General features: G+C 35.9%; 1 protein-coding gene and 1 long non-coding RNA gene across 4 annotated transcripts in view; one reads left to right on the top strand and one right to left on the bottom strand.

The window, feature by feature from the left end:
• Positions 1-1,704: 1,704 nt before the first annotated feature.
• Positions 1,705-14,726, top strand: LOC106051492 (ras-related protein Rab-43-like). 2 transcript variants are annotated; one of them, XM_056026637.1, is made up of 4 exons: positions 1,705-2,046; positions 8,556-8,739; positions 8,902-9,047; positions 12,185-14,726. In XM_056026637.1, exons 1-4 carry the CDS (start codon positions 1,849-1,851, stop codon positions 12,224-12,226), a joined length of 570 nt encoding a protein of 189 aa, XP_055882612.1. In that variant the 5' UTR covers positions 1,705-1,848; the 3' UTR covers positions 12,227-14,726. The 2 variants fall into 2 exon arrangements, with proteins under 2 accessions (XP_055882612.1, XP_013062132.1); XM_013206678.2 differs by having other exon boundaries at positions 9,583-14,726.
• Positions 14,727-15,217: 491 nt separating this feature from the next.
• Positions 15,218-26,825, bottom strand: part of LOC106051501 (uncharacterized) — a 25,568-nt gene continuing 13,960 nt past the window's right edge. Inside the window, exons 4-6 of one of the 2 annotated variants that reach the window (XR_008777502.1) lie at positions 23,765-23,876; positions 20,251-20,310; positions 15,218-15,944 (exon numbers count right to left, since the gene is read on the bottom strand). This is a non-coding gene — a long non-coding RNA (uncharacterized LOC106051501). The remainder of the gene's footprint in view (positions 15,945-20,250; positions 20,311-23,764; positions 23,877-26,825) is intronic. The other variant, XR_001214877.2, reaches the window with a different exon arrangement.

Below are 26,825 nucleotides of genomic sequence, written 5' to 3'. Positions count from 1 at the left end.
TGAAGTACTAAAACATGATTCTACAGTTAGTTTTTATGCATACAAATTGTTTACTGTCATTGAAAATGGAGAACACTTGGCTAGTTTAGGGACGCTCCATAGTTGACTGACTTTGAATGCAAGATGTTAATGCCGTCATCTAAGTAGGAGAATTGTAGACTTTGATAACTTACCGCCAGTTGGCGCTTGACTCAAATGGTGACCGTTCTGTATATTATTATTAACTGTTTAAAATTCGTGGAGTTACAATTATTTGAAGTTGATTCGTAGCATCTTCCTTTGTGTTATAACTTTATGTATAGAATACTAAGATAGGGGAAGTAACCAGTACTTTTAATTTTTTTTTCGGTTACATCCCTTTTACCACATCCCTTTGATATTGTATAGAGAGCTGATAAGAGAAGACCAATATAGAGTCCCACAAAGGATGCTCGGTTCAAACTGTGCACTGCAGTGACCATAAACCAGTAACACACTAACAAGGAGGCGCTTGGCTTCCGAACAGGGGCTCCTGGATTCAAATCCTGATAAAGATTGGGATTTTTAATTTCTGGATATTTGGGCACCCCTGAGTCCACCAAGCTTTAATGGGTACCCGACATGAGTTTAGGGAAACGTAAAGGCGGTTAGTCGATGTGCTGGCCACATGACACCCTCGTTAACCGTTGGCCTTTGATACATATGACCTTAACATCATCTGCCCCATAGATCGCAAGGTCTGAAAGGGGAACTTTACTTATTTACTTTTACAATAAATATAGAAAGACTGTCGTGTGTCTATGGAATGTCTAAAACACAGCACTGTTACTTGCAGAACTAAATTTAGCGGAGGAGGACGACGAGGACTTCATACGCCCCCTATGGGCCAATTTTATCAATGTTAATCCCACTATTTATTTTCTTGAAGTCAAATATCAATTACTTCACAAAGAATAAACGGTCTGTTTCATAACAATCTTGGCCTCATTGACATTAAGTAATCAACAATCAACAAAAACTTTTAAAATACTTTTTAAAAAAACTTATACGAAGTGTAATTGTATCAATTAGTTTGGTTCAGACATGTAATTAAATTTGCGATACCAACAACAATAAATATGTTAAGCTATATGAACTCACTCCGTCTGTCTGTCCGGGTGAAATCTTTTTACACGTTATTTCTCCCACTTCCTTTTCTCGGATCAAGTTGAACCTTTGCACAATTATTCATTGTCGATTACAAACACGAATCAATAAAAAAAAATAATTAATTAATCACTTAGTAGTAATTAATTAATTTTGTCTAATATAGTAAATGTCCAAAGACAAGGGGATATAAGTTTAGAGTAGAGAATTACCTAGAATTTTGAAACTATAATAGAGTAATAAATCCCTTTAAAAAAAAAAAATATGTACATGAATAGGTCAGTGGCAAATACATGGCAGTTAGAATTCAGACTCTAGCAACATTCTTTTTTTTTTCTTTAGGCCTAAGGAAACCCACCCCTAAATGGGATTTATAAAAGTGGACCACAGCGCTCTCAGTATGCTATAGGCATGGACGTTACGTTAAACAAAAACAATTAATAAAACAAAAAAATATTTAAGCAAAATTTCACTCAATATAAGCTTCGTTTGTGTTTTTTTTTTTTTTTTTTTTTTAACTAATCATGTTGATCTAGTCTAGTTATCTACCTTCTTGTGACTCGAATTTGTTTTGTAACGTAGAAGAGTTGAAAGATCCGGTTCCTTAGAAAACAATAATGACGACTACTACAAAGTGTAACAAAGTTAGTGATGATGACTAAGAAACTAGTCGTATAACCTTCTAAACTCAATATAGTTAATAAAAGAAAAGACTCTTATTCAATGGCTTATCATCCTGCTAACGACCCAGATGAATCATTTGACTATTTGTTCAAAATTGTACTGATTGGTGATGCTGGAGTTGGCAAAACTTGTGTTGTTCAACGATTTAAGTCAGGAACATACACTGAGAAGCATGGCAGCACAATAGGTGTAGATTTCACAATGAAAACTTTAAATATTGATGGAAAACTTGTAAAGGTCTGTTTACTTCTAAGGTTAATATATATAGAATCTATAGATCTAAATTTAGAAAGCCTTCAGGATAGAAGACTCAAAGTAAAGTAGCAATTTTATTTTATACATTAAACACTGGACCATAAAAAAAATAATAAATCCGGGCATAATCTTCAATTTGAATTTATACAAAAATATAATATACACTCGGAAAGACTCAAAGATAAAGGCACATTCCTCGTTCCATATGCTAGGACAAATTTGTACAAATGCTCCTTCTTCCCTAGCGCTTTTAGTATTAGACTCCTTATTAGAGCATGGAAAGGGGTTGCCTGAGCTAGCCAGGAATACCTGACTTCTCAGGCTAGCAGAATTTAGGTCATTGGTTAATATGCATGACTAAACTAAATGCATGACTATGACGTGTAGGATGTAATCATCTTCTGTTTTTGAAGTTTAGTAAGTTAAATAACGTCTGTCCTGTATTATATTAGATAAAAGATCTATATTTATATATCTACTACAATGGCTGCCTGTTAAAGTAAATTTGATACATAACATTCTTCTATATAAAATCTAGATCAGGCAACAGTCACAAACAGTGAATGTCACACTCAAAAGACTCACAGACAGTCACTCATCAGTCACTCCTTCACTGTCCCTTATATAGATCTAGTCTATGATCCTTATTGATGAACATGATAAAGATGGTCCTAAGTTTGAACACTTTCCACTTCCAGTAGAGGCAAGAGGTTAACTTTTTGGTTCCAGGATATTATATCATATTATTGGACGTTATAATCATCATTTCTCATGTAATGACCTAAAGTTTATAAAAAGAGCAATCTATATATATATAGAATCTAGAATTTGTCTATCTCACTATCTGTACTATTCTGTCTACAATCAAGAGTCAAAGAATATAAATCTAGGTCTAGATGATAGTAGATTCTATAGAGATCTAGATCTATCTAGATCTTGTTGGTTGTAAAGCTAAGTGAGATGTGTGACCAACTGGTATTTAACCGTTGGCTACCTAGATATCTAGATCTTTCAACGGAGATTTTGAATTCTTACTCAAGATGATTTTTTTTGTTGAGCACCTAAAAGCAGCACAGAAACCTCCTCTCAGATACCTGTTTCCCCGATATATATATATATATAATATATTATATATATATAGTATTTACAGATGTGTACAAAAATAATATTATATATATATATATCGGGGACACGACAATTCGTTCACTGACATTTCGTTCACCGACAAATCGTTCACGCGACTATTCGTTCACCAGACATTTCGTTCACCCGACAATTCGTTCACGCGACATATCGCTCACGGACAATTCGCTCACAGACAACTTGTTCACCGACAGTTGGTTCACGACAAATCGTTCACGCGACTAATAGTTCACTAACAATTCGTTCACAGACAAATTGTTCACAGACAAATCGTTCACTGGATATTTCCAAAAACAAAAAATTGCTAGAGATCGGGCCTGATCCGAAATTCTTTGTCAATTTTTGTTTGTTTCTTAATATTTTGTTAACGAGGACAGTATGTGATAAAAAATTATACTTAAAAGAAAAAAGAGATCTTACAAGCAAGCTGAAACATTTAAATGGGACCTCACTTTATTATAGGTAACATTTTTACTTTCAACATGTAGGCCTTCTTTTACACTCATGTCCATCATGTAGTCTTGTTCGACCTACCCATATTTGCTTATCTTCTTAATAGCGGTCCAGATGTTAATTAACATATCCATTTTATTGATATCTTATTAACAAAAACAAATCTTATCTTATATAATAAAGACGTTTCTTCAAAAAAGAAGATGATTACGTCCTACGAGTCATGCATTCTGCCAAGTCACTGGTTTTCCTGGCTAGCTCAGACACACTAGTATTTTTTCCACAATCCTTTCAGTGTTTTTACGAGAGATAATTTAGATTTTTAACAATGGTACTAGATTTGTTCAACTCTGAACGTCACATATTAGATACAGATCTAAGGTTAATACTTATCAATTAAGACATCTAGTGCTATTAGAGCGTGCAATGGGTTGCCTGAGCTAGCCAGGAAAACCAGTGACTTGGCTGAATTTAAGTCGTTGGTTAATATGCATGACTAAATGCATGACGCGTAGGACGTAATCATCATCTTTTTTGAAGTAACGTCTGTATTATATAAGATAAGATAAGAAGAAAAAAAAACTAATTACATATACAACACTAAGAAATATTTTGGTTCCCTATCAAAAAATTATAATTTATCACAATACAACAAAATAAAATTGTTTCAATAAATTTGTTATTGAGGTCCAAGCAATCAAATTAGTCTACCAATGGGTGGTCACATATAGAAACAAGTTAACTAAAATAAAAATAAAATAAAACTTCTTTTAAACTTGATGGAAAGTACTATACTAGTGTCTAGTACATATTTTCAATGTTAACAGATTGAACATGTGTATAGGCAATGTCCAATAAAGTTTTATTACTTCCAGAGGAGCCAGTCTGACTAGCACTCAACTAGGTGTTAACTAGAGTATCCAGATGAATGGGTAGATTCCCGCGGTAGATGAAAAAAATGAGGGGGGTGTAAAGGTATATTAAAGGTGAAAGTAAAAATGTTACCTATAGTAAAGTGAGGGCCCGTTTACATTTTTCAGCTAGCTTGTAAGATCTCTTTTTTTTTTCTTTTAAGAATAATTTTTATCACATACTGTCCTCATTAACAAAATATCAACAACAACAACGAAATTAAATAAACTCGGATTTTACCTGATCTCTAGAAATTTTTAGTTTTTGGAAATAATAGCTATAAAAGTTTTAATGTAAATAAATTAAACACGCGACGAGAATATATAATATTAACAATATGTTACTATCCAGTGAACGATTTGTCTGTGAACAATTTGTCGGTGCCGTGAACGAATAGTCGCGTGAACGATTTGTCGTGAACCAACTGTCGGTGAACAAGTTGTCGGTGAACAAGTTATCTGTGAGCGAATAGTCCGTGAGCGATATGTCGCGTGAACGAATTGTCGGGTGAACGAAATGTCTGGTGAACGAATAGTCGCGTGAACGAAAAGTCGTGAACGATTTGTCGGTGAACGAAATGTCAGTGAACGAATTGTCGTGGAACCATATATATCAGCATGAAATGTATCATTATTCTTGGCCTTAGCCTTGTACACCACTAGAAGAAGAGAAATTAACTTTTGAAGATTGTCAAGGTATTTTTTTAAAAATCTGTATCCTTTAATGTCATTATATATATATATATATATTATATATATATATATATATATACAGTGCTTTTTTGTAAAAAGAAATAGGTGCCGGTACTCAATGATAGATTGCCTAACTTTTAACGACTAATAAAATCATAATAAATGTTAAAATACAAGAAAAGTAATAATTTTTTCCCCACATTGAAAAAGGTACCGGTACGCCGTACTAGTGCGTACCGTCACAAAAAAAGCACTGTAGACACTAGCGGATCCAGAACTTTGGAGTGGGGGGGGGGCGATTTTTTTCAAAACCCTAACGCCCAGTAAACACTAACCCTATGCATAAACGTGCGTGCAGCATATATATATATGAGAAAAAAAAGCGCAGCATTTCTCAACCTTCGGCAAAAAACAAAACAACTGGGGCAGCGCTATAAGGTTCCATAGTGGGTTTCGGGGCTAAGCCCCGACGCCAAAAGCGTTTTCTTGCTTTTTTCACTGAAGAAACGCATTCTCCTGACATATACAGCTCATTATTCAAAAAAGAATTCGGGGCGAAGCCCCGACGCCAAAAGCGTTTTCTTTCATTCTTCAATGCAGAAACGCATTCTCCTGACATCTACAGCTCATTATTAATCAATGGAGTTCGGGGCGAAGCCCCGTCGCCAAAAGCGGTTTTTTTTTTTTGCATTCTTCAATGCAGAAACGCATTCTCCTGACATATAGAGCTCATAATTCATAAAAAGAATTCGGGGCTTCGCCCCGACGCCAAAAGCGTTTTCTTGCATTCTTCACTGCAGAAACGCATTCTCCTAACATATACTGCTCATTATTCATAAAAAGAATTCGGGGCGAAGCCCCGACGCCAAAAGCGTTTTCTTGAATTCTTCAATGCAGAAACCCATTCTCCTGACATCTACAGCTCATTTTTTATCAATAGAGTTCGGCAAAAGCGTTTTCTTCACTGCAGAAACGTATTCTCTTGACAACTACAGCTCATTATTCATCAGTGGGGTTCCGACGCCAAAATCCTTTTCTTGCATACTTCATAGAAGAAACGCATTCTTCTGACCTAAAGCTCATTTTTCATACTATTAAAAAAGGACTTTTCGAATAATGTTGTACTTGAAAAATATTCTAATATGAATTTATAGTCCCTTAATACATTGCAAATAAAACCGATTTGTTCCTTGAGAAGATAAGATACCCCACATATTTAGATTTGGCTTTGAGGATCGCCGCCGAAAAAAGAATTATTCGATAAATAATATTCAATAAAATTAAAGTATAAATTGTGAGTTATAGTCCCAAATTTATTTAACTAGAAAAATTTCAGATTGAGTAAAGGTTGGGAAAAGGCGACTATGTTTAGAATTATTTGGGTTTAGAACTTCTCAATCATGATTCTTATACTACAAATTTCGTTTTCTTCTTCTTCTTCATCGTTCTCATTGTTATGTTGGAGTGTTCATATGACTAGACCAATACATGAGATGAACTGCGCAGTGGTTTCCAAATCAGGGAGCTCTCCATATAGTTTTCTTTCTATTGGGGTGATTTGAGGCCAATGTCTTATACGGGCCTCTTGGTAGAGAGAGCAGTTTTGGAGGACGTGGTCGGCATTTTCTGGTGATACTCCACATGGGCAGATTTCACTGGTTCCAATTTTGAGCTTCCGGAACATGTGTTGTCGCATTCTGTTGTGTCCGGTCCTGAGTCGAAAGATTAGACATTGGTCTTGTCGGGATAGCTTATAGTAAGCATCATCTTTCTTGTGATTTCGTTTCGTTTGAATTCTAACTTTCTTAAAATAATTATGATAAATTCATGTGAAATTACAGGTAGAGTGAAAACGATTAATCCTCGCTCCTTTTTATAATTTCTGCTAAACTATGATTCTCCATAAAAATAGGACCGCCCCCCCACACTCAGAGGGCTAGAGTGGGAGGGCAGTACATGCAATCACTCTCCCCCCAACTCCACCGAATCGGCCAAGATACCAGAAGGGGATTGACATAATATAAAATGTATATATTAATTGAATTAATTTTGTTCACAAACTATGATTTCTACATAAAAGTAGGAACGCCCCCCCCCCCCCCCCCCCCCCACTCAAAGGGTTTAGGCAGTAGAGGTATTCGCCCCCCCCCCCCCCCCAATCGGCAAACAGGGAACGACATAATATAAAGATGGGTTAAAATATTGATAACAAGTTTTAACCATATATATATTTAATTGTTTCTGTTAGCAAGCTGTGATTTCTACAAATAAATTGGACCGCCCCCCCCCCCACTCGAAAGTGTATGGGGGGGGGCGGGATTGATACCATCGCCCCCTCCCGACCCCACCAAATCGGCCAACATACTAGAGGGGGAGGTGAAATAATCTAAAAATAGGTTGAAATATAAATAATTAGTATATATTATTAACATAAGTAATAAATTCGTATACAAATTGTGTGAATTCTATACTAAAATTCGTCCGACCTCCCCAGGGGGGGGGGGGTTGGCCCGAGTGGGGACGGGGGGGCGATCGCCCCTACCGCCCCCCCCCCCCCCCTGGATCCGCCAGTGACTGTAGATATATATATATATATATATATATATATATATATAGATAGATAGATATATATATATATATATATATATATATATTAAATTTGAACATAAATCCAGTAAAGTAGAGGGTTATAGATTTGTATTTGATGGTCATGATTAAAGTTGGATTTTAAAAATTCAAAGTAAGTCAAGACTCACCAATCTTTGCTGCTGACCAGTTTTTTGATATGTTAAAAAAATTCAAAGTAAGTCTAGACCCACCAATCTTTGCTGCTGACCTGTTTTTTTTTTATATGTTTTCATTGTAAGGTACATATTACCTTTTGTAAAGTATTCTTTTAATAAGACGTCTACTGCTCAAGGAAATAGATATGAATGATGTTTGAGAAAGTGAACATGATTTCATAAACAGGAATTGATGTGTTGTAGCATTTTTCTGTATGACCATCACATTGTCTATCTTTACTATCCCATCACTTTTAGGAGTCAGAGCAGATATACTTCCATCAGATGCAACATTAACAATTAGCTCTGCTTCAGATTCTTTTTGAAAGCTTTGACTCAATCATTTTTATAAATGCCTAACAAAATCAGATTCTTGACTACCAATAACCTACAAGTTGAACATGTATTCCAAGCAGTGAAAGTCTTGCTTCTGCTCTTAATTATTAAAAGTTACTATTGGAAAAAAAAATGCAGACTCTTTGAAAATTGTTTTTGTTTTCTGTCACAGCTCCAGATATGGGATACGGCTGGCCAAGAAAGATTTCGAACTATAACTCAGAGCTATTACAGAAGTGCAAATGGTGTTATAATAGCTTATGACATTAGCAAAAGGGCTACATTTGAAGCTATTCCGCGTTGGCTTGACGATGTCAGACGTTATGCTGGCTCCAATGTAGTACAATTACTTGTTGGTAAGATTGTTTTCTATCTGTATATATATATACACCAGTATTATTAATGTTTAATTTACTCTTATAAATCTAGAGATTTTATTAAATTTTAAAATTACAATGTAATTAAGATATTTTCTTTTTAAATCTGTTACAAAATCTTACTATACTTGTTTTAAACAGGAAATAAATGTGATCTTGAAAATCTCCGGGAAGTTACTAAAGATGATGCCAAGTCTCTTGCCCTGTCACAGAATTTCATTGGTTCTGTTGAGACTAGTGCCAAGGAAAACACCAATGTTGACGACACATTCCTAAAAATGGCTAAGGTAAGCTATATTCTTAATTTATCATTAGTGAGAAGTGGCAAAAAAAATGATGACGAAGCGCAAAGAGTATTATGGCTGAAAAAAACATTTTCTTCAAACAGTGTATGTGATACAGTACATAAGAATTTTGTTGTGCAAATTGACTTCACCAGAAATGATGCATTACAAAACCTATTCAGTGCAAAGTGATAGATAATTTCTTTTTAACAATTCAACACAATTAAGAATGTATGCTCTTAACGAGCAATATCTTTTTATTTCATTCCCTCATTTTATACATGCTGTAATAAATATATATTTGTATTGTTAGATTAGATTCATTTGTGTACTTCAAGAACACTATATAATGCTTGTATGAATCAATACTAGTTCAATACAGAAATAGAAGACTTTTTAATAGAAATCCTTTCTAAATTTGATTAACTTTCTTCATTAATTCCACAATTGTAAACCAAAAATAAAGAATAATTTACTTTAGTTATGGTGTACACTTGACAGCAATATATGTTCCTGTAACTGTTTGTTTTTTGTTTAGGAGTTAAAGAGGCGGTTTGGAGATGATGCCAACATGGATCCTGGTATGAGCAATAGTATCAATCTAAATAGCCGGTCACTTTTAGGCGGAGGAAGGAGTTGGCTCCCTTGTTGCAGTGGAGGGAATTCGTCCAACAGCAGTTAGCAGCTAGAGAAAAACCATTGGTCTGAAATCACAGATAACAGAATTCATCATTCTGGAACTAAGAGCAATTTTTGACTCTGTCACTATCACTCAGTTATGTTGTGACAAAATCTGCTGATTTTTTTTATTGTTTTTTGTAGGTTTTTTTTTTATGTGCAAGGTTAACACAGACTACTGTAACCTAGAGATATTTTGTGTTTTTTGTGCCTGTGGTATTGAAATAGCCATGCGCCATTTAGATATTTTGCTTTTTCAAGATATAGTGTCTGTAAAGTCTGGGCACATAGGATAAGTGGATATTTTTGGTATGGGTTAGCTTTATTTTCATTATATAGTTTGATTCATATAACATCTTCAGTATGATCTCCACCATTCCCAATGCAAATATTGATGCGTTTCACAAAATATTAATAAATTTGAATCTTATATTGAAAATAAAAGGGGCCTATTTTTTTTTCACTAAATAGTTCCTTGTCGTCAAACTCAGTTGTCTCATACAAGCTGAGAAGATATTTTTCTTCAAGAGCCTTACTTTAGAGCTCGCTCTGCTATTGGTGGTACATTAAATTTTCAGACATGATCCATTGCGTGGGGCAGCCTCATTGATGTGCTGCATTAAAATCCACTGTCAGAAGATTTAAGTTCCTAATGATGCCCTCTGTATAGTTTGCTCAGACCCTGTCAACTGCCACAAGTGGAAGGATACGTCTAGTGTGGTAGATGAGCTGCCTGCAACCTTTGACTGCATCTTCCTTCAGTGTCTTGAGTGTTACCATTTGTTGCTCATTTCCTAGATGACATTTTCTGTTATCACTAGTCGTATTTGTAGAAGAAGCTATAAATAGGAAATTACCAGTAGGTAGTTTTACTGCTAATTATAGCTGCATTATTGCTGGATGTTTTGAACTGTTGTGTTCATCTATCTAGTTAACATTCTTTGGCAGTCCCTTTATACTACACTTTCATATAGATGGTTTAACTTGCATGCTATTTTCTATAATATAGAAGCAGCCATTTTGTAATACTCAGTGAATGGAGGGATCAGTGTAATAGTGTGATGAACATTTTTTTCTCTTTACTACAGGGAAACAGCTTGATTAACTCTATCTATCCACAAGCTTTCTTCCTCATTTATCAATAGGTTTCAAGTGATATCAAATAAGTTGAGTACAAATCAAAAGGAAGTAACCTTTTTTTTTTAAAGATGTTTCACTTTTTTCTTGTGGATATAATTTACTACGTGTGGGTCACCAACTAAAAGCTTTTCATTTTAATTTATCATTTTGGGAGATTATTAAAAATTTTGAACTAAAAAAAAACACACTTTTGTCAACTTTTTGGATGTGGTGACCACAAGTATAAGTTGTAAGCATTAACTTGGGTCAGTATTTTAGACTTACTTGTTGAATAAATAGTTGACCATGCTACTCCTCAAGGAAATCAGTTGTTCTAATAAATTCATTGTCAACAATTATGATCTCCTTATACTGATGAGGAGAGTCATTGTCAAATGGTGGACCATGTGATTTCTCAACTGCAGTATCATGTGAACTCTAATGGGTATTTGTTTGTTTTGTTTTGTTTTTTCTTTTGGGGGGGGGGGTGGATAGTAAACGCTGCACTTATGTTAATTGTTGGCTACAGTAGCAGGTGAATTGTACCTCCTGTCATGGACCGCTTGGCGTTTTAATAAGTTAATGTTGCTAAGGCTTTTTAAAAAAAAAATTGATGTTGCTACAGTACAAATACTACAGCTAATCAGGTAACTGTTAGATCAACTTTATATCTAGGCAACTTGTTGTAGTAGCTTTTAAAGTTAAGTCACTTTTACCAATGTGATAAATTAGACATTTTAAAAACTAGACTGAGCTATTTTAGAGAAACTACTAATTTTTTGTTTAAATTTTGAAAATGATTTTCAACTAAATCTTGATTCCATTTTTTTTTTTTTTTTTTCAATAAACATTTTAATGATGAAACATTGTGGAATTGTTTTCTGCCACCAAAATAATCCACTGTAACCATTATCTATAAAATAAGTAATTTCTGAAGTTGTCTTTTTTTTTTTGCTCATATGTATGGCATAGCATCTCTGTTTGCTCCAAAAGCTAACTCAGTACTTTTTAAAAGCTGACTGTGGTATTATTTTTTGATGTTCTTTAACTTTGCATGCATTGATTTTAATCATGTATATTTATTGGTTGTTCCGTGTACGTGTATGTCAAGTGTCTATCTTGTACTGGTACTTTGATATTGTTAACAATTGTCTGGTTAATTTATTGTTACAAGTTTCTGGTGACTTTACAGTAACATATGACTTTACAGTAACATATGACTTTAATCCAGTTTTTTTTTAAATTCTCAAATGATATATTTTTGATTTACTGTATGATGCCAATATATCAATAATTGTTGTTTAAAATATAAATGGAGATTTTTATTTCCAATAGTGTTGCAGATTGTTAATGTGTTGTTGAGGAAGGGTTGTTTCCCTTGGTAAACCCCACAGCATTTGAACTTTGAGATCAACATACATTGCATACAGCTATTTCAGGTTCATGTTGCTTGCTATCTCCAGGACATTATTTACCATAAATGTTCAATTGATTTTATATGTACATATACATATATATATATATATATACATTTGTTAACACTTTATTGTTATCCAATGTTGTCATATTGTGTCTTTTTGTTTGCATGGGTGTCCTAGGTTCCGCAAGACTTTTTTTTTTCCACAAAATTTTTGTAAGCACTAATTCATTTACTTAAATGATAATCAGTTATAAAGGTGTGTGGCTGGGTGACCTATCAAGTGGTCTGAAGTCTGAAACCTGACTTGAGCTGAGTTGTGTTTGCTGAGCACCTAAAGGCAGCACAGAAATCTTTTTTTCCAGATACCCTCTCCTCCTTCCTTCATGTCCACCAAAGAGTTCGGCTCATAGCACACGGAGCAGGATTTAAGCAGGAAAGATGTGAAGTACAATAGCAATTATACAAATAATAATAAGATGATTGTATAAAGTGATTCACATAGTCAGGAGATCCATTTATTTTTGTATTCATACTTAGGTCGTATGTGGTCTGTAACGTGACTCATTCCTTACTTCGGTATCATTTTATCCTCACCAGTGCTTGACTTTCTAAATGCTGAATGTAGCGGGGTCTAAAATTGTGATAACACTAGTTGTTTTTTTTTTCTACTATTGCTAAAGTAAACAGTCAGAAGTAAACATTTGTTCAGAGTTCAAATGAAGCTTGATAAGTGCTCATGCAGTTTAAAAAATTATTTTTTTCAGTTTTAGAAGTACAAAAATAAACAGCTTTACTGTTTTAGTGTCTATGTGTACTTGTCAGTATATTTGTGTATTAACATGTTTAGCTAAATGTCTGCATGTATATGACTTTTTACTTCAATCCAATGCCATGTTCTTGTTTTGTCTTTCATACTAATTTTAGACACATTTTTTAAAGTGGGACAAAAGTATTTTTATATCACGTTATATTTTTCTTGTACATTTCCTAACCTCATTTATACATATCTTTGTCGTTACTTGTTTTTTTTTGTTTTTAATCTTGTTCTTGGCACATTTTTTGTTGTAAGTTCTAACCTTTTTTTTTTTTTTCAATATTAACACACACAAGACGATTATTATTTGCTCTGATTATTGTCATGAAAGTTTAAATCATCTGTTATAATGAAAATATAAATAATCTATTTAAGACAGTTTCACACTTTTCCAGTTACCAAATTATAACTCGATCAGTCTTAGTCAATTCTAAAGATATGCAAGTCTTTCTTGCTCATCATCAACCAACAGCCCTTTCTCCTGCCATTTTGGTTATGCTATATACTCTTGGCACTGATTATCTTCTCAACCTTAAGATAGAAAGATGTTCGAAATAACATAGTTTTTGACTGGAAATTTTAAATGCCAATAATTTTAAAGGTTTCAGAAATTCATTTCTTTTGTTTCATATTTTGGGGGGAATTTTAAAATGAACACAAAACATTAAAACCATCAGAGTCATGACGGCCAATCTAATCAGAAACATGATGGCCAATATAATCAGAATCATGATGACCAGTCTTATCAAACTCATTATGGCCAATCTAATCAGAATCATGATGGCCAATCTAATCAGCATCGTGGTGGCCAATCTAATCAAAATCATGACAGCCTATCATACTGTAGAAGAGGATTCTGGTATTAATTTTGAACCCAAAGCTTTTGCAGAACAGTTCTACTTGTGCTATATGCTCTAAAAGGGGTGCACAGGATGAGAACGTTTTCAACGCATTACCATCTGCATTGATTTTGTGTGCAGACTGTTAGATAACAGATTTTGTGTTTCAATTGAGTCAAGCGTTATTATTTGTTATGGCCAAGTTATAGGCAGGCTAAATAGAGTTTCATAGTCACATTTTTTATGTTTTTTTGTTTTAATTGTCAGATTGGTTTTGTATGCTTAGACTGCTAGACCTATCATGGACATAGAGATAAAATAGCTGACTTACTAAAACATCGCATATGAGCTATGGTACACTCACAATAGATTCTTGATTTCAATTATAACATTTTAAACTTTACAAGACTACCAAAAAAAAAAAAAGGTTTCTGCAGCTTAAATAGTATGATAAATGCCAAAAAAAAATTAAGGGATTAGTTTAATATACTGTAATCTCAAGCTAGAGTTTTTTTCCTTAACAGAGAAATAGTTTGTGATCTTTTGAAACCATTTGAGTCTCCTCATTGGCTTACATAGTCTTCAATTGTAGACATTGGCCTGTTCACGTTTGTGAGGGGAAATTCATTCAATGGTTCTTAATGAAATCATTTCCACCCTTTTTGGAGGAGGAAAGATGAATTTTATGTTAAAAGGTCACCTTCTCCCTGCCCATCTAGTGTCACATTAGGATTGCAGTGTTATGTCTCATAATGGAATGCCAGCCAGCATTCTCTGTTGAAAGATGGGCCAAGAGCTCTCTCCCCCCCCCCCCCCCCCCCCCAAAGTCTTTTCTCAGTCTCAATGTATCTTTTTCCAGGCAGGATTTAAATTTGAAGTCTCCTCCCACTTACTTCAGGATTTGTCTGAATCCTGACTCAAATTCCTCAAGGTAAAGTGCTTTCTGGCTCAGTTCTAGCTCAGTTAGTGGCAGTGTAGAACTTGGGATATTGAAATATAACTATCAAGCCCCTCTAGAGTAAGCCAACATTTTTCTATAACTTGTCCATGTGTGAAACATTGTATAGATCTTTCTGTCTGTATTGATCTCGTGTGTTTTATTACTGTTGTAACATCTGGCCAATCGAAGATTTCTACTTTTGAGTCATAGCCAATATCTACTCTCACTCCCCCAGCTCCTGTATTGTATTGATTTAGTTCAAATCTCTTTTGCCTGCTTTCTCAGGATTTATTTCATAAATTTTTGTTCTGTTACATTTAGAGATATATTTCTATGTATCTGTACACAACATTGTGGAGCTGGTAACCCATGTGAATAGTTAATCAGATGTTTTAAGTTCAGAATGTTACTTTGTTCTCTAGTATGAATTTTAAATTAAAATCTCATGTCTTGAAATTGTATGCTGATGAGCTGAATGGTCTTGAAGGTGTACAGTGACTAGCACACAGGCTGATCTGTTGCCATGTGTACAGTGTGATATGATGTTTGTTGTAATGTTTAAACTAGAGTGCAGCAACAGGAAAACCAAAATGGCAAATTGAAATAAGTAATTCTATCATTTTGTGCAAGCATTTTAGTGCTACATCTAATGCACACAAAGGTTGAGCTGTTGAGTTAATGACCTTGCAATAAAACAATAGTGCGGGTCTTTGTAACATTCTTCACCCACTAAACTAGTTCTCACCTAGTGCCATAACACAATCATCAGTTTTCATTGCTCAGACTATTGTTCAGTAAAACTATACAATGTTTTATAAGAAACTAAGTCCTAAAACATAACCTTTTTTGAAGGAGTCTGGTATAATTGTAAATAATACACAGATGTCATTCATGTGGGTTTTGTTTTAATATGACATAACATTGCAAGATAAACACAAGTCATAACAAGTCTTATGGTGCATTCTCTTCATCTGGGATTCTTCTGTCCACTGATCCTGTGATGTAATCTGCACTTTTTCTAGCTGTCCAACTCTTTTCTAGCTGTTGGAACAAGGCCTTCGGGTCTGTTTATCCACTTCCAAGATTCCTACTGCAATAACAATACATTGGACAGAAAAGAAAATCTTATCTCTTAAGGTTTTGGTTGAAGTTAAAGATTGTTGTTTGTTGTTGTTTTTTTTTGCGGGGGGGGGGGGGGTACATTTTAACATATTTCTTTAGCTCGCTGTGGGTACAGAGCAGAGAACTTTTCCAGTTAGCACATTTTTTTTTTATGTTTAAAAATTTTTCTTTTTCATCTTATAATGCCAAATCTTATTAAGAGGTTATTGAGTCACCAACCATTCATAAAGCGTGGCAAACAAAATGATGTTTTTTTAGAAGTAAACCCCTTTCAGACCTTGACCTTGCGATGTAAGGGACATATGATGATAGAAAGGTTGCTCAAGTTTCTTATAATTAGAAAGTATTCTTTCTGAAAGAATAAAAGATTGTCATATCCTTGGCATGCTAATTTTACTAGACTATATCCAAATTGTGTTTGTATAAAAATAATGAGACCTTTGTTGTATTTTTGCAGAGCCTTAGGTTCTTTGACTGGAATAGAACAAAAATACCTTAAAGAGTTAAATCTAAACATAAATTTTTCATTTGTAAATTTATTTTTTGGGGGAGATTTAAATCATTGATTGTTTGTTGTTTTGTTGTTGTTTTTGCCTACAACAGTGTTTCCCAAACTTTTTCCTTGGCGGAACACTTTGCTTTTTTTAAAGAGATTATTCATGTGAAGGCCTACTAGTTAATTTTTCCAGTAGTTTGTGCACTACCTAGTCAGGTCTCAGGAACACAGTTTGAGAAACACTGGCCTACAGGATTCATTCCTTATTTCACTCACAAATATACCAACATGAGTATTTACATTCATACAAGGCAAATAAAATTTCATTTATATTTGTTTATTTGATCAATATCTGAATACCAATTTAAAAGCCAATAACTACTGAAGAATTAAAAATCATGAGACAGAGTTATATTGGAAGTAACTAACATAGCATACTTCTACATCATTGAACTCATTTTAATAGCATCATTTTCTTTCCCACTGTCAGTGTAAACATTTCAGATTGAGATCTTTTAGTCCTAGTAGAAATTCTTCATAATCTTGAAAAGCAACTGATCTTGATACACACATAATGCTAGCTCTACTTTGAAGTAAATATCAGACCTCTCTGATCTTGATACACACATAATGCCAGCTCTACTTTGAAGTAAATATTAGACCTCTCTGATCTTGCTTTACACATAATGCCAGCTCTACTTTGAAGTAAATATCAGACCTCTCTGATCTTGATACACACATAATGCTAGTTCTACTTTGAAGTAAATATCAGACCTCTCTGATCTTGGTACACACATAATGCCAGCTCTACTTTGAAGTAAATATCAGACCTTTTTTCCCCAGACATTTGAATTTTCTTGGTACTTTCTTTTAGGCAATAGGTCCAGATACAATTTTGTCTTTTTGGCCTATAGTATCAAAATAATAGTGGTTCCATGCGGTCTAGTTTTCTTGCATTCAATTTACCTTATAGAAACTTACATCTCATGATCAGCTCATGATCAGCAGCTACCCCCCCCCCCCCAACACAGAGTGCTTTGCTTGAAGGTAATACAACTATTGGGGATGATGACCATTTATGTTTTTCTTGTCTTGATGAAAGGCCTTTGTTTTGTTCTAATGGGTGCTTTTTCTACATTGAAATATCCAGACGTACCCTAGTGAAAGCTATTAGATGACCTCACTAAAGATGTTTTGTCTTACAAAAGACAGGTACAAGTTTCTGAAGTAAAGGTTAAAACACAAACTTTGTGTATTAGGAACTTTTGTTTCCAGGATCACAAACTAGTGTCAAACTTGAGTATGTCTTATGGCATAGTATAACACTTATTATAACACTGAATTCAAGGCTTTTTTTTTGTGTAGGCATGGTGGCTGAGTAGTAAAGCACTTGACTTCTGAACTGGAGTGTCCCGTGATGAAATCTTGGTGGAGACTGGGATTTTTTATTTCAGGATCTTTGAGGTGCCTCTGAGTCCACCTATCTCTAATGGATACCTGACATTAGTTGGGGAAAAATTAAAGGCGGTTGGCCGATAATACCCTTATTAACTATGGCCCATCTAGATCGCAAAGTCTGAAAGGGGAACTTAACTTACAATCTTTCTTCAACTGTAAATCGTATGGGAGGTGGTTACTGTAGTGTAGCATTGAATTAAGTGCACTCTGTGTCAATGTAATGGGACCTGTAAAAGTCTGTTGGTTAATTGTTTGACTGCCAAAACGTAACAATGCTTGATTAAAGCTTCTTACCATTGAGTCTTAGCTATCTGTTATATTACGTAGAGGTGCCAAGAGAGAACATTTGGTTCAGCATGAGATTTTGTATCTTTTTTTTTTTTCACCACAATGTTTATGTTATGCATTTATCGGAATAATTTATACATAAAATTTGTTTGTTATTGTCAGAGACGCTAAGATAAAAAAAAAAATAAAGTTATTATTCAGCAACACTTCTATTGAAATGTGTGTGTAAAGTGGAATAGTTGAATGCTCAGTCAGCTGAATGTGACTTTTTGTGATGTGACAAATTAAACTTAGCGAAAGAGAAAGTGAAATTATGATTTCGACTTAACAAAAGGTAGATTTAGATTGAACTAGATAATCCCATGCTAATTTTGGCGGGAACAAAGAATATGTAGAAAACTAAAGTACTTAAAAATGTGATTTTATGGTGGTTGTTGGATGTCCCATGTGTGTCCCAGTAAGACATACGGGTTATCTAGTTAGTGGTCCGTGTTGCATTTGATTGCATCAATACTGGTCGGTGTTTAACTGCAGCATACTTGTCAGTGTTGGATTGCAGCATACTTGTCAGTGTTGGATTGCAGCATACTTGTCCGTGTTGGATTGCAGCATACTTGTCCGTGTTGGATTGCAGCATACTTGTCAGTGTTGGATTGTAGCATACTTGTCCGTGTTGGATTGCAGCATACTTGTCCGTGTTGGATTGCAGCATACTTGTTAGTGTTGGATTGCAGCATACTTGTCAGTGTTGGATTGCAGCATACTTGTCAGTGTTGGATTGCAGCATACTTGTCCGTGTTGGATTGCAGCATACTTGTCCGTGTTGGATTGCAGCATACTTGTCAGTGTTGGATTGCAGCATACTTGTCAGTGTTGGATTGCAGCATACTTGTCAGTGTTGGATTGCAGCATACTTGTCAGTGTTGGATTGCAGCATACTTGTCCGTGTTGGATTGCAGCATACTTGTCAGTGTTGGATTGCAGCATACTTGTCCGTGTTGGATTGCAGCATACTTGTCCGTGTTGGATTGCAGCATATTAGCCAGCGTCAGTGTTTGATTGAAGCCCGAGCGCCGAACTTTTATCACCGGCTTTCTGAGCAACAATCAAAAAATGAGCCAACCTTTGTGTCATCTTGAACCTTGTCGTCAGACCGCTTCCTTTGTGTCATCTTGAACCTTGTCGTCAGACAACTTCTAAAAAGCAAACTTTTAAAAATTGGCTTACAATGTAATTGATAAAACATCCGTAAATCATAGGCTGTAAACCTTACATACTAAGTACATGTATCAGTTTTCTCCGAGGCAGCCTCTGAATTGAGTCCGTACAGAGTGTCTTGTTTCTTTTATTCACTGTCCCGCCTCTAATCAACAAAAACGTTTTATCTAAAGAAAATGTACAGATCCGAAGGTGCTATGCCTAACATGCTTTACATGTACATCCTTGAATACATACAAACATTAGTGCTCATGTCCTCTTTCTGTCCTGTGAATGATTTCCAGTTTCGATAAAGGTCAATCTACACTAGATTATTGACATGAATACCCCATTCCTTGCACACATGACATCTATGTGTTGAAAGCCAGATAACATGAAGAAAGGAATTAGAAATCACGTTGCACTAAACCAAAGAGGAAAAGCCGGACGTTTTCACATTTCATGCTACTGTCTGCCGGACAAAAGCACTACCTTTAAAAAGAGGACATGTCCTCCTTTTGAAGGACGTCTGCTAATATTCTGCGCGCGTGACCTGTTTTAATAGAAATATTTTGAAAATATTGTATTCTGAAAGCATCTGCTGGTGCACTCTAAACCTCATTTTCAAAACGAGGCTTGCATAAAGCTGATTGACTTTATTAGTACAACTAGATCATGTCGTGTGTTTAGCTAAGACAACAAAAAAGTGTATACAGTCAATCGCCCCATCCACACACACACACACCATACCTCAACCAGACCACGCTATATTAACATACTTACGAAAGTGAACCTATCGATCTTGTTGTAACGTGTATGAGGCCTATTTACTCACCTACACAAACGGCCATAAACTCACGTCTGCTGGTAGAATTCTCACCCTTGGGCTTCTATGCTAATAATAATCAAGAAGAAAGTTCATAAGACTCGGGTCATGTCGTTAGGGACAATAAACAGGGTAAAGACTTCAGACCTTCACATACTGTTATTCCAAAGCTTATATCAACTCATTCTGTCTGTTGGTAAAAAAAAATTTGACCACACAATTTCTCCCACACCCACTCTCGGATCAAGTTGAAATTTTACACAATCATTTATTGTAATTAACAAAACATGAATCAATTAAAAAAAATTAAACAAATAGTCAATTAATAATTGGCAATTAATAATTTTGTTTGATATCGAACAGGGGAAATAAATTCTACATTATTGAGATATAGTAGTAAATGTGTTGGGCCTATTTCTTCCCTTAGATAAGTTTAAGTATTTACTAGGCCTATAATTAGTTTGTTTTTACAGTCAACGCTTATTTTACAACGTATGTGAAAGCAGAGATAAAGTTTATCCGGAAAGCAACACAGGTCTGACTAAATCTCAGAATATCTTGGAGAAACCGAAACTCTAAAAATGAAAAAGAAAAGAAACGAAATCAGTTGAAAGTGTTCATGATCAGATCTGAGATATATGACGTTAGACTTTTTATTCTTAACACCTATAAAACAAAACTGAAGCCATTTCATGTTTTCAAAGTTCTCGCTTACTTTCGGATGTGTAGCCGGCATGCGCATGCGCCTAACTAGATCCTCGCACGTGTGACTGCCAACTATTCCTCCATTTTCTGTCATCTCTTTTTTTTTGGTTTATAAATGACCGCAAGCTGTTGATGAATTAATAGTAGTAAGTAGATTCCCAGTTAAGCCAAATTTACTGCTGTTACCTTTTTGTTTTTCTTTTTAGATTTATTGATCACTGGTCATGTCTTTTCCGCTACTGTTGCTAAAAATAACATTTGAAAAGTCGAGGGAAGGGGAAAAAAACTTCAATAATGGCGTCATTGAGCAGGAAAACTCAAATGGGGATGTAGTTATAGAAACTCGATCGACAAATAGGACTCGGGCTAGAGAAGGGCTCAGACTCCTGCATACTTCTTTGAGACCTCGGAAGCAGCTGCCCTCTTCGAGTGTCCGTTAAGACCAAGTTAAGGGTCAAGCTCTCGCCCATTAACGACCCTTTGCCCAATGGCAAGGAACATTACCCAGAGGTCACCGAAACCCCCCCCCCCCCCCGTCCGTCCGTAGGTCCCTCATCAACTAGATGATCATTTGATGACATCCGTCATTGTGAGGCCCGGCTCCCTAAGTCCCGCCTGGGTTCCACCATCCCAGTCAGACACACTTTTTTACAACTATTCATTGTTGACGATAACGCATGAATCAATAGAAAAAAAGACAATTACTAATTAATTAGTCATAATTGATTAATTTTGTTTTATATATATATATAAAGTAAATATGGCAGTATTGAGATGTGACAGTAATTGTGCGTCTCTTTCCCTTATTTAACCTTGTCGATGTTATTTTGATTTGTTTGTTGTTTTTTTTTTGTTTGTTTTTTAATTTTGCTTGATTTTTTATCCAGGTTTCAGCCAATCTCTGTTGAGCGTTGATTCATCCTGTCAAACGAAGAGTCCCTTAGAGTCCTTTTAAGACGTTGTGTGGGAGAGAGACAAATGATTTCTCTGAAGGGGAACAATGAACTCGGGCCCACAGGAATTGAGGGCTTAAAGCCAGTGACGTAACAACCATGGCTAAGTGGGGGGGGGGTATTGAGTTTGGGCCTATGGCTAGTGTCCAATCGGAGCCCACATGAGCCCTTGGGGATGACACTTTGCACTTTTGTTAAACCCGATTTTAACTCCTCGGATCGGGATGTCTTTTGTCAATATACAAACTACTCAATGTTATTGTTATACACTAAATTTGTTTTATGGAGGGAGGGGAGAAAGTATTTTTTTTGAACCCGGGCCCACTGGTACTTTGGTAGGGGAACGATCTTTGCGTCTTAGCTATTACCTCATGAGCCTATCAGTAGATCCAAATTGAAAACAGTTTCTGACACTGGTGTAAATCGCGTTCAAAAATTCTATTGCTTTATAACTGGGATGACTCTGTTGTCATGTTTAATCTTTTTCATTCATTCCGCCCTTGACCAAGACCACGTTCAGCTAGGCCAGGGGTTCTCAACCTGTGGGTCGCGACCCCCTTGGGGGTCGATTGACGATTTGCCAGGGGTCGCTTAAGGCCATCAAAAATATGGATTTTTTTTTGGTCTATTCTTCTTTTGCTGTGTGTGTGTGTGTGGATAGGGGGTCGCCGAACTTAAAAGGTTGAGAACCGCTGAGTTAGGCCTTACTATTAAACACATCTAATTATTGATTTGTCCTAAAGCTTCAATTTTTTTTTTTGGGGGGGGGGGGTTTGAGGTGTAGTTCGATTTTCCCCTAAATGTTCAAGTTGTATTATTTTCTGTTAGTTTAAAATCGCAACCCTATCTCCCCGACACACTGCTCCCCATCAATACTGTGCCCTGTTCATTGTTTCACCCTCTAGGCTATTTTTAGACTGTACGCCAACAAAAAAAAAATTTGCATAGCAGACGAATTAAGCGCGCGACAGTTGTTTTCGTATTTTTTTTAAGCTAACAGTTGGCATTAATTAGTAAACCTTTTATGTCCAGCGCACTGCACTTCGGTAACGACTAACATGAGAGTAAAATTTAATAAGTGTAGCCAACCTACGACCAGTGGGTCAAATCTAGTCGTAGGCCTAAGTTGCTATCTTTTCAATTTGTTGTTCATAATAGCATTCTCTATCAGGTCTCCATGGCCAGTATATATGTATAGCTATTTTCGTATTTATGAAATATACATATTTTCAGTACTAATACTTCATTTTTATGTGTGTGAATGTGTGTTTTTCTTTTCTGAAATTAGTTAGGGGTTTGAGTTTGAGTTACAAATGTTCCCAAAAGCTTTACACATTCAAACTAATTTAATTTCAAGATAGTAAGTATCCAGAGAAGTATTTTAAGATAAACCAATTTTAGTGTAATGTTGAACGCAATGGCGTAGCTAGGAATTGGCCATCATTTGAGGGTCCGGGGAGGTTAACTTCTTTAGGGGCCCCTGCATTTTGACATTCGACTTCACGACATGAGATAATGTCGTAATATTTAATATTTAAGGTATAAATAATTTGGAACACTCATTTGGGGGCCCGGGAGGATTTTAAAATTCTCCGCCCCCCCCCCCCCAATAATAGCTCCGCCACTGGTTTGAATGGGGAAAGTATGTCGTACGAAAATCTTAATGTAAGATACTCACGGAGTAACCTAGATAAGTAGCTTATGATATTTCCAGCAGTTCATATGTCTGCAACAGCTAAACATTTCTGGGGTCTAGTTCAATCGTACAGAAACAATAGCCTATAACTAGCTATAGTTATAAGTTAAGCAATGCTGATGAGAAGAGTTGATAAACTTATGAAAAAAGGGAGAAAAAAAAAACTTACCCAAGTGTTGAATAGTTCTTCACCATTGGATGGTTCCCTCTTTCTGGCCTATGTTGTTGAGCACACTCATGTGACACAGTCAAGTCATGGCTCGTGCCGTGCAACGGCGACACTGTTTTATGTAGATAAAATGCATTTGAGTAGCCACACACACAGGCTCTTAATACACGAACACACACACACACACACACGTGTACCTACCACTATCCAGTCTCACATTCTCCCCAGGCTCCCCCCCCCACCACACACACACACACACCGTCCACGCACCCTCCTTTATCCTCCAGCCCCCCCCCCCTTCTCCCGGCTACCACTATCAACACTTCAGAGTCAATATAATATATAGTATTAAAAACAAATTAAGCGAACGTTCGAGGTGACGCATTGAGGGGGGCATGGCAACACGTGAACCCCAGGGGCGGATCTGGAGAGATAATTGGAGGGGTTTATTTACGGCATTGTAGAATGTGTAGGTTTTCAAACTCCCTCTTTCTCTCTCTTTCTCACTTCAGTTCGCTCTTTCTAGTTCTCTATCTTTTTTTCCCTCCCTTTCTCTCTTTTCCTTTCTCTATCCCTCCCCCCCCCCTCTATCTCTCTCTCTCTCTCTCTCACACTCCACTCTGTCTACATATTGATTGCGTGAGTGTTTCCAGTAACCAAGAATATGTTTCACGCATTATTATCATTACATTCAGACCTACTTAGATTAAATAACATGCCAGGACCTGGCCCATACATCTTAGCCGCAATCAGAAGTGTTTTAGATTTTTTGGAAAAATGGTATAAATAGACTAAGACTGCCCTATTGGTTCTTGTTGGACATTTTTACAAGAACTCTTTTTCTTCAATTAAAAAACAGCACTAAAAGCCATTGCTTATTGGTGCATCCGGTGAATAGATTATAGGAAATGTTTGCCATCCATGTATATTTACAAAAGGTGAATGATAATTGTATGCGTTTTTTTAAAGCACTTTCACTTGTAGCAAAGACAATTTTTTTAATGTATTTTTTAGTTGACAGCAATGTTCTTTCAATATGGCGTCCTAGGCATTGCTAAGTTTGTCAATTTATTTCAAAATGTCTCCCAATCTTCTTTTTCTTTGTTTTCTTACATTGTTCTTAAAGTAACCTTATATCGCGCCCACATTGCTCCATATTGTGTCCTCTTCTGTTTCAATGTTACTTCATTTTTATTTCTTAAAGTATGTCAATTGTGCAAAGTTTCAACTTCGTCCCAGAATGGAAATTGTAAAAAATAACGCGTACAAAATTTGTACCAGACAGACAGACAAACAGACAGACGGAGTGAGCTAGTGAAAATATTGTAAAAATTAAGATCTGCTCCTGTAGTCTATTTGTTACTCCTCCATCCACTGCGCCTGGGGCCGCCCCTGCCCATAGCGTGGCAACATTAATATGTGAACAGCTGTCAGTCCAACTTATGAGATGTTTGTGGTGATAGAGGCACAACGACACAATAGAACAGTTTTACATACACATAGATCTATAGACGAAGACTTGCAATAAGGGATAGATGAGAAGGGGACTATACATCCCTTTGATTCCCTCCCTTTATTCTTTCTTTCTTAAAATAATCATTGCTACTAATTGTGAGACAGGGCCATCGATCTTCGATGTTGTTGAAGATGACATTTTAATCCAATAATTTATAATCATTTATAGATATTGTAGTTGTAACATCGGTAGACTCATAAGTTGCTGTTGTTGTTTTTTAAAGTTTGATATTGATATTTTGGGTTTTTGACATATCGGCACAGATTAGGCGATGTCTTGGCCCATAATCTCTTAAGGATTACTTCCCCTTTATAACTCATATTTGAAATTTGAAAAGAGTTTACATATAGATTGGAAATTTTTAAAAACTTTGACTACATGAGAGATACAATAATTTGTCACGAACTATATAACTTTAAAACTTAGTTACGTTGGTATGTTGTACACCTTGCTTCCCATCAGAGTGATGAGCTACACAAAGAAAGGAAAAGTCAAAATCACGTGACATAACATCTTCACGTACATAACTTGTGATATTCATCCACTCGCCCAGTCATTTAGCTAACAACGTGTAATAATTATTACAAAGGCCATTTCTTAATTGAGGACAACATACTTCAGACATTTGAGATAACAATACAGGGGGGAGGGGCCCACACTCCTTTAGTCGAGCACTGAAGAATGGAAGGGTGGAGGCTCAGATATATCTTTAAATATATACACACAAACAGAAGATCACACGCGCCCCGGGGGTTGCCGTTAATGTTAACGGCCCATTACAGCGAAGACCAAATGGAGCGTGAGGCGCCCTCATCTCAAGCCCCTCCTGTGCACGAGGGCACCGGTGGTGGAGGCCAGACTGTGGCTCTAACGCAAGGGACTAAAAGGGAGGTAATTGTAAGTGTGGAGCAAAAGGGACTATATGATAATGTACTAATTTGTATATTTAAGTTTATTTACCATATGATCACAGGCACTGTCTTTTATTTTGATGTTAGTGCAAACCTTGCAGTCTCAATACAACAACATAACAAAGATTAATACTATACATTACGTTGGGGAGGGGTGGGAAAATGAAACTTAATACAAAGCACCATACAACGTACATAGGTCAAGACCAGTAAGTACTTTGAGTTTCCAGACCTTGCGGTTTCCCTATTTAACAATAATGGAACTACTCAATGTTAACGCAGCTATTGTGAGGCCATCACAACGACCATTCCCCTTTACTCTTCTCAACTACATCAGGCACCCATCATTGTTGGAAGAACCCAGAGACGCCAGAAAAATCTTTAAGCTCAAAATCTCACCGGAATTCAAACCCGAGAACCCTAGGTACGAGGCCAAGCGCCGATTCACTCGGTAATAGGACTATATTACTATACCTTTTTTTTTTTTTTTTTAATAAAAAAAAAGCACACCTATCATGAGGCTTAAGTCTTTGCATGAAATGGTACTAGTAAAACGTACCTATCTACCCTAGAAAACGTACGTAAGAGCCATTAATTTTTTGTTAGTTTTTTTTTTAAACTAATAAATAGGGCC

The sequence above is a fragment of the Biomphalaria glabrata genome, chromosome 4 (genome assembly GCF_947242115.1).
Source record: "Biomphalaria glabrata chromosome 4, xgBioGlab47.1, whole genome shotgun sequence".
Classification (NCBI taxonomy): Eukaryota; Metazoa; Mollusca; class Gastropoda; family Planorbidae; genus Biomphalaria; species Biomphalaria glabrata.
Note: the sequence above shows the minus strand (reverse complement) of the source record. Positions and strands in the feature narration are given on the sequence as shown.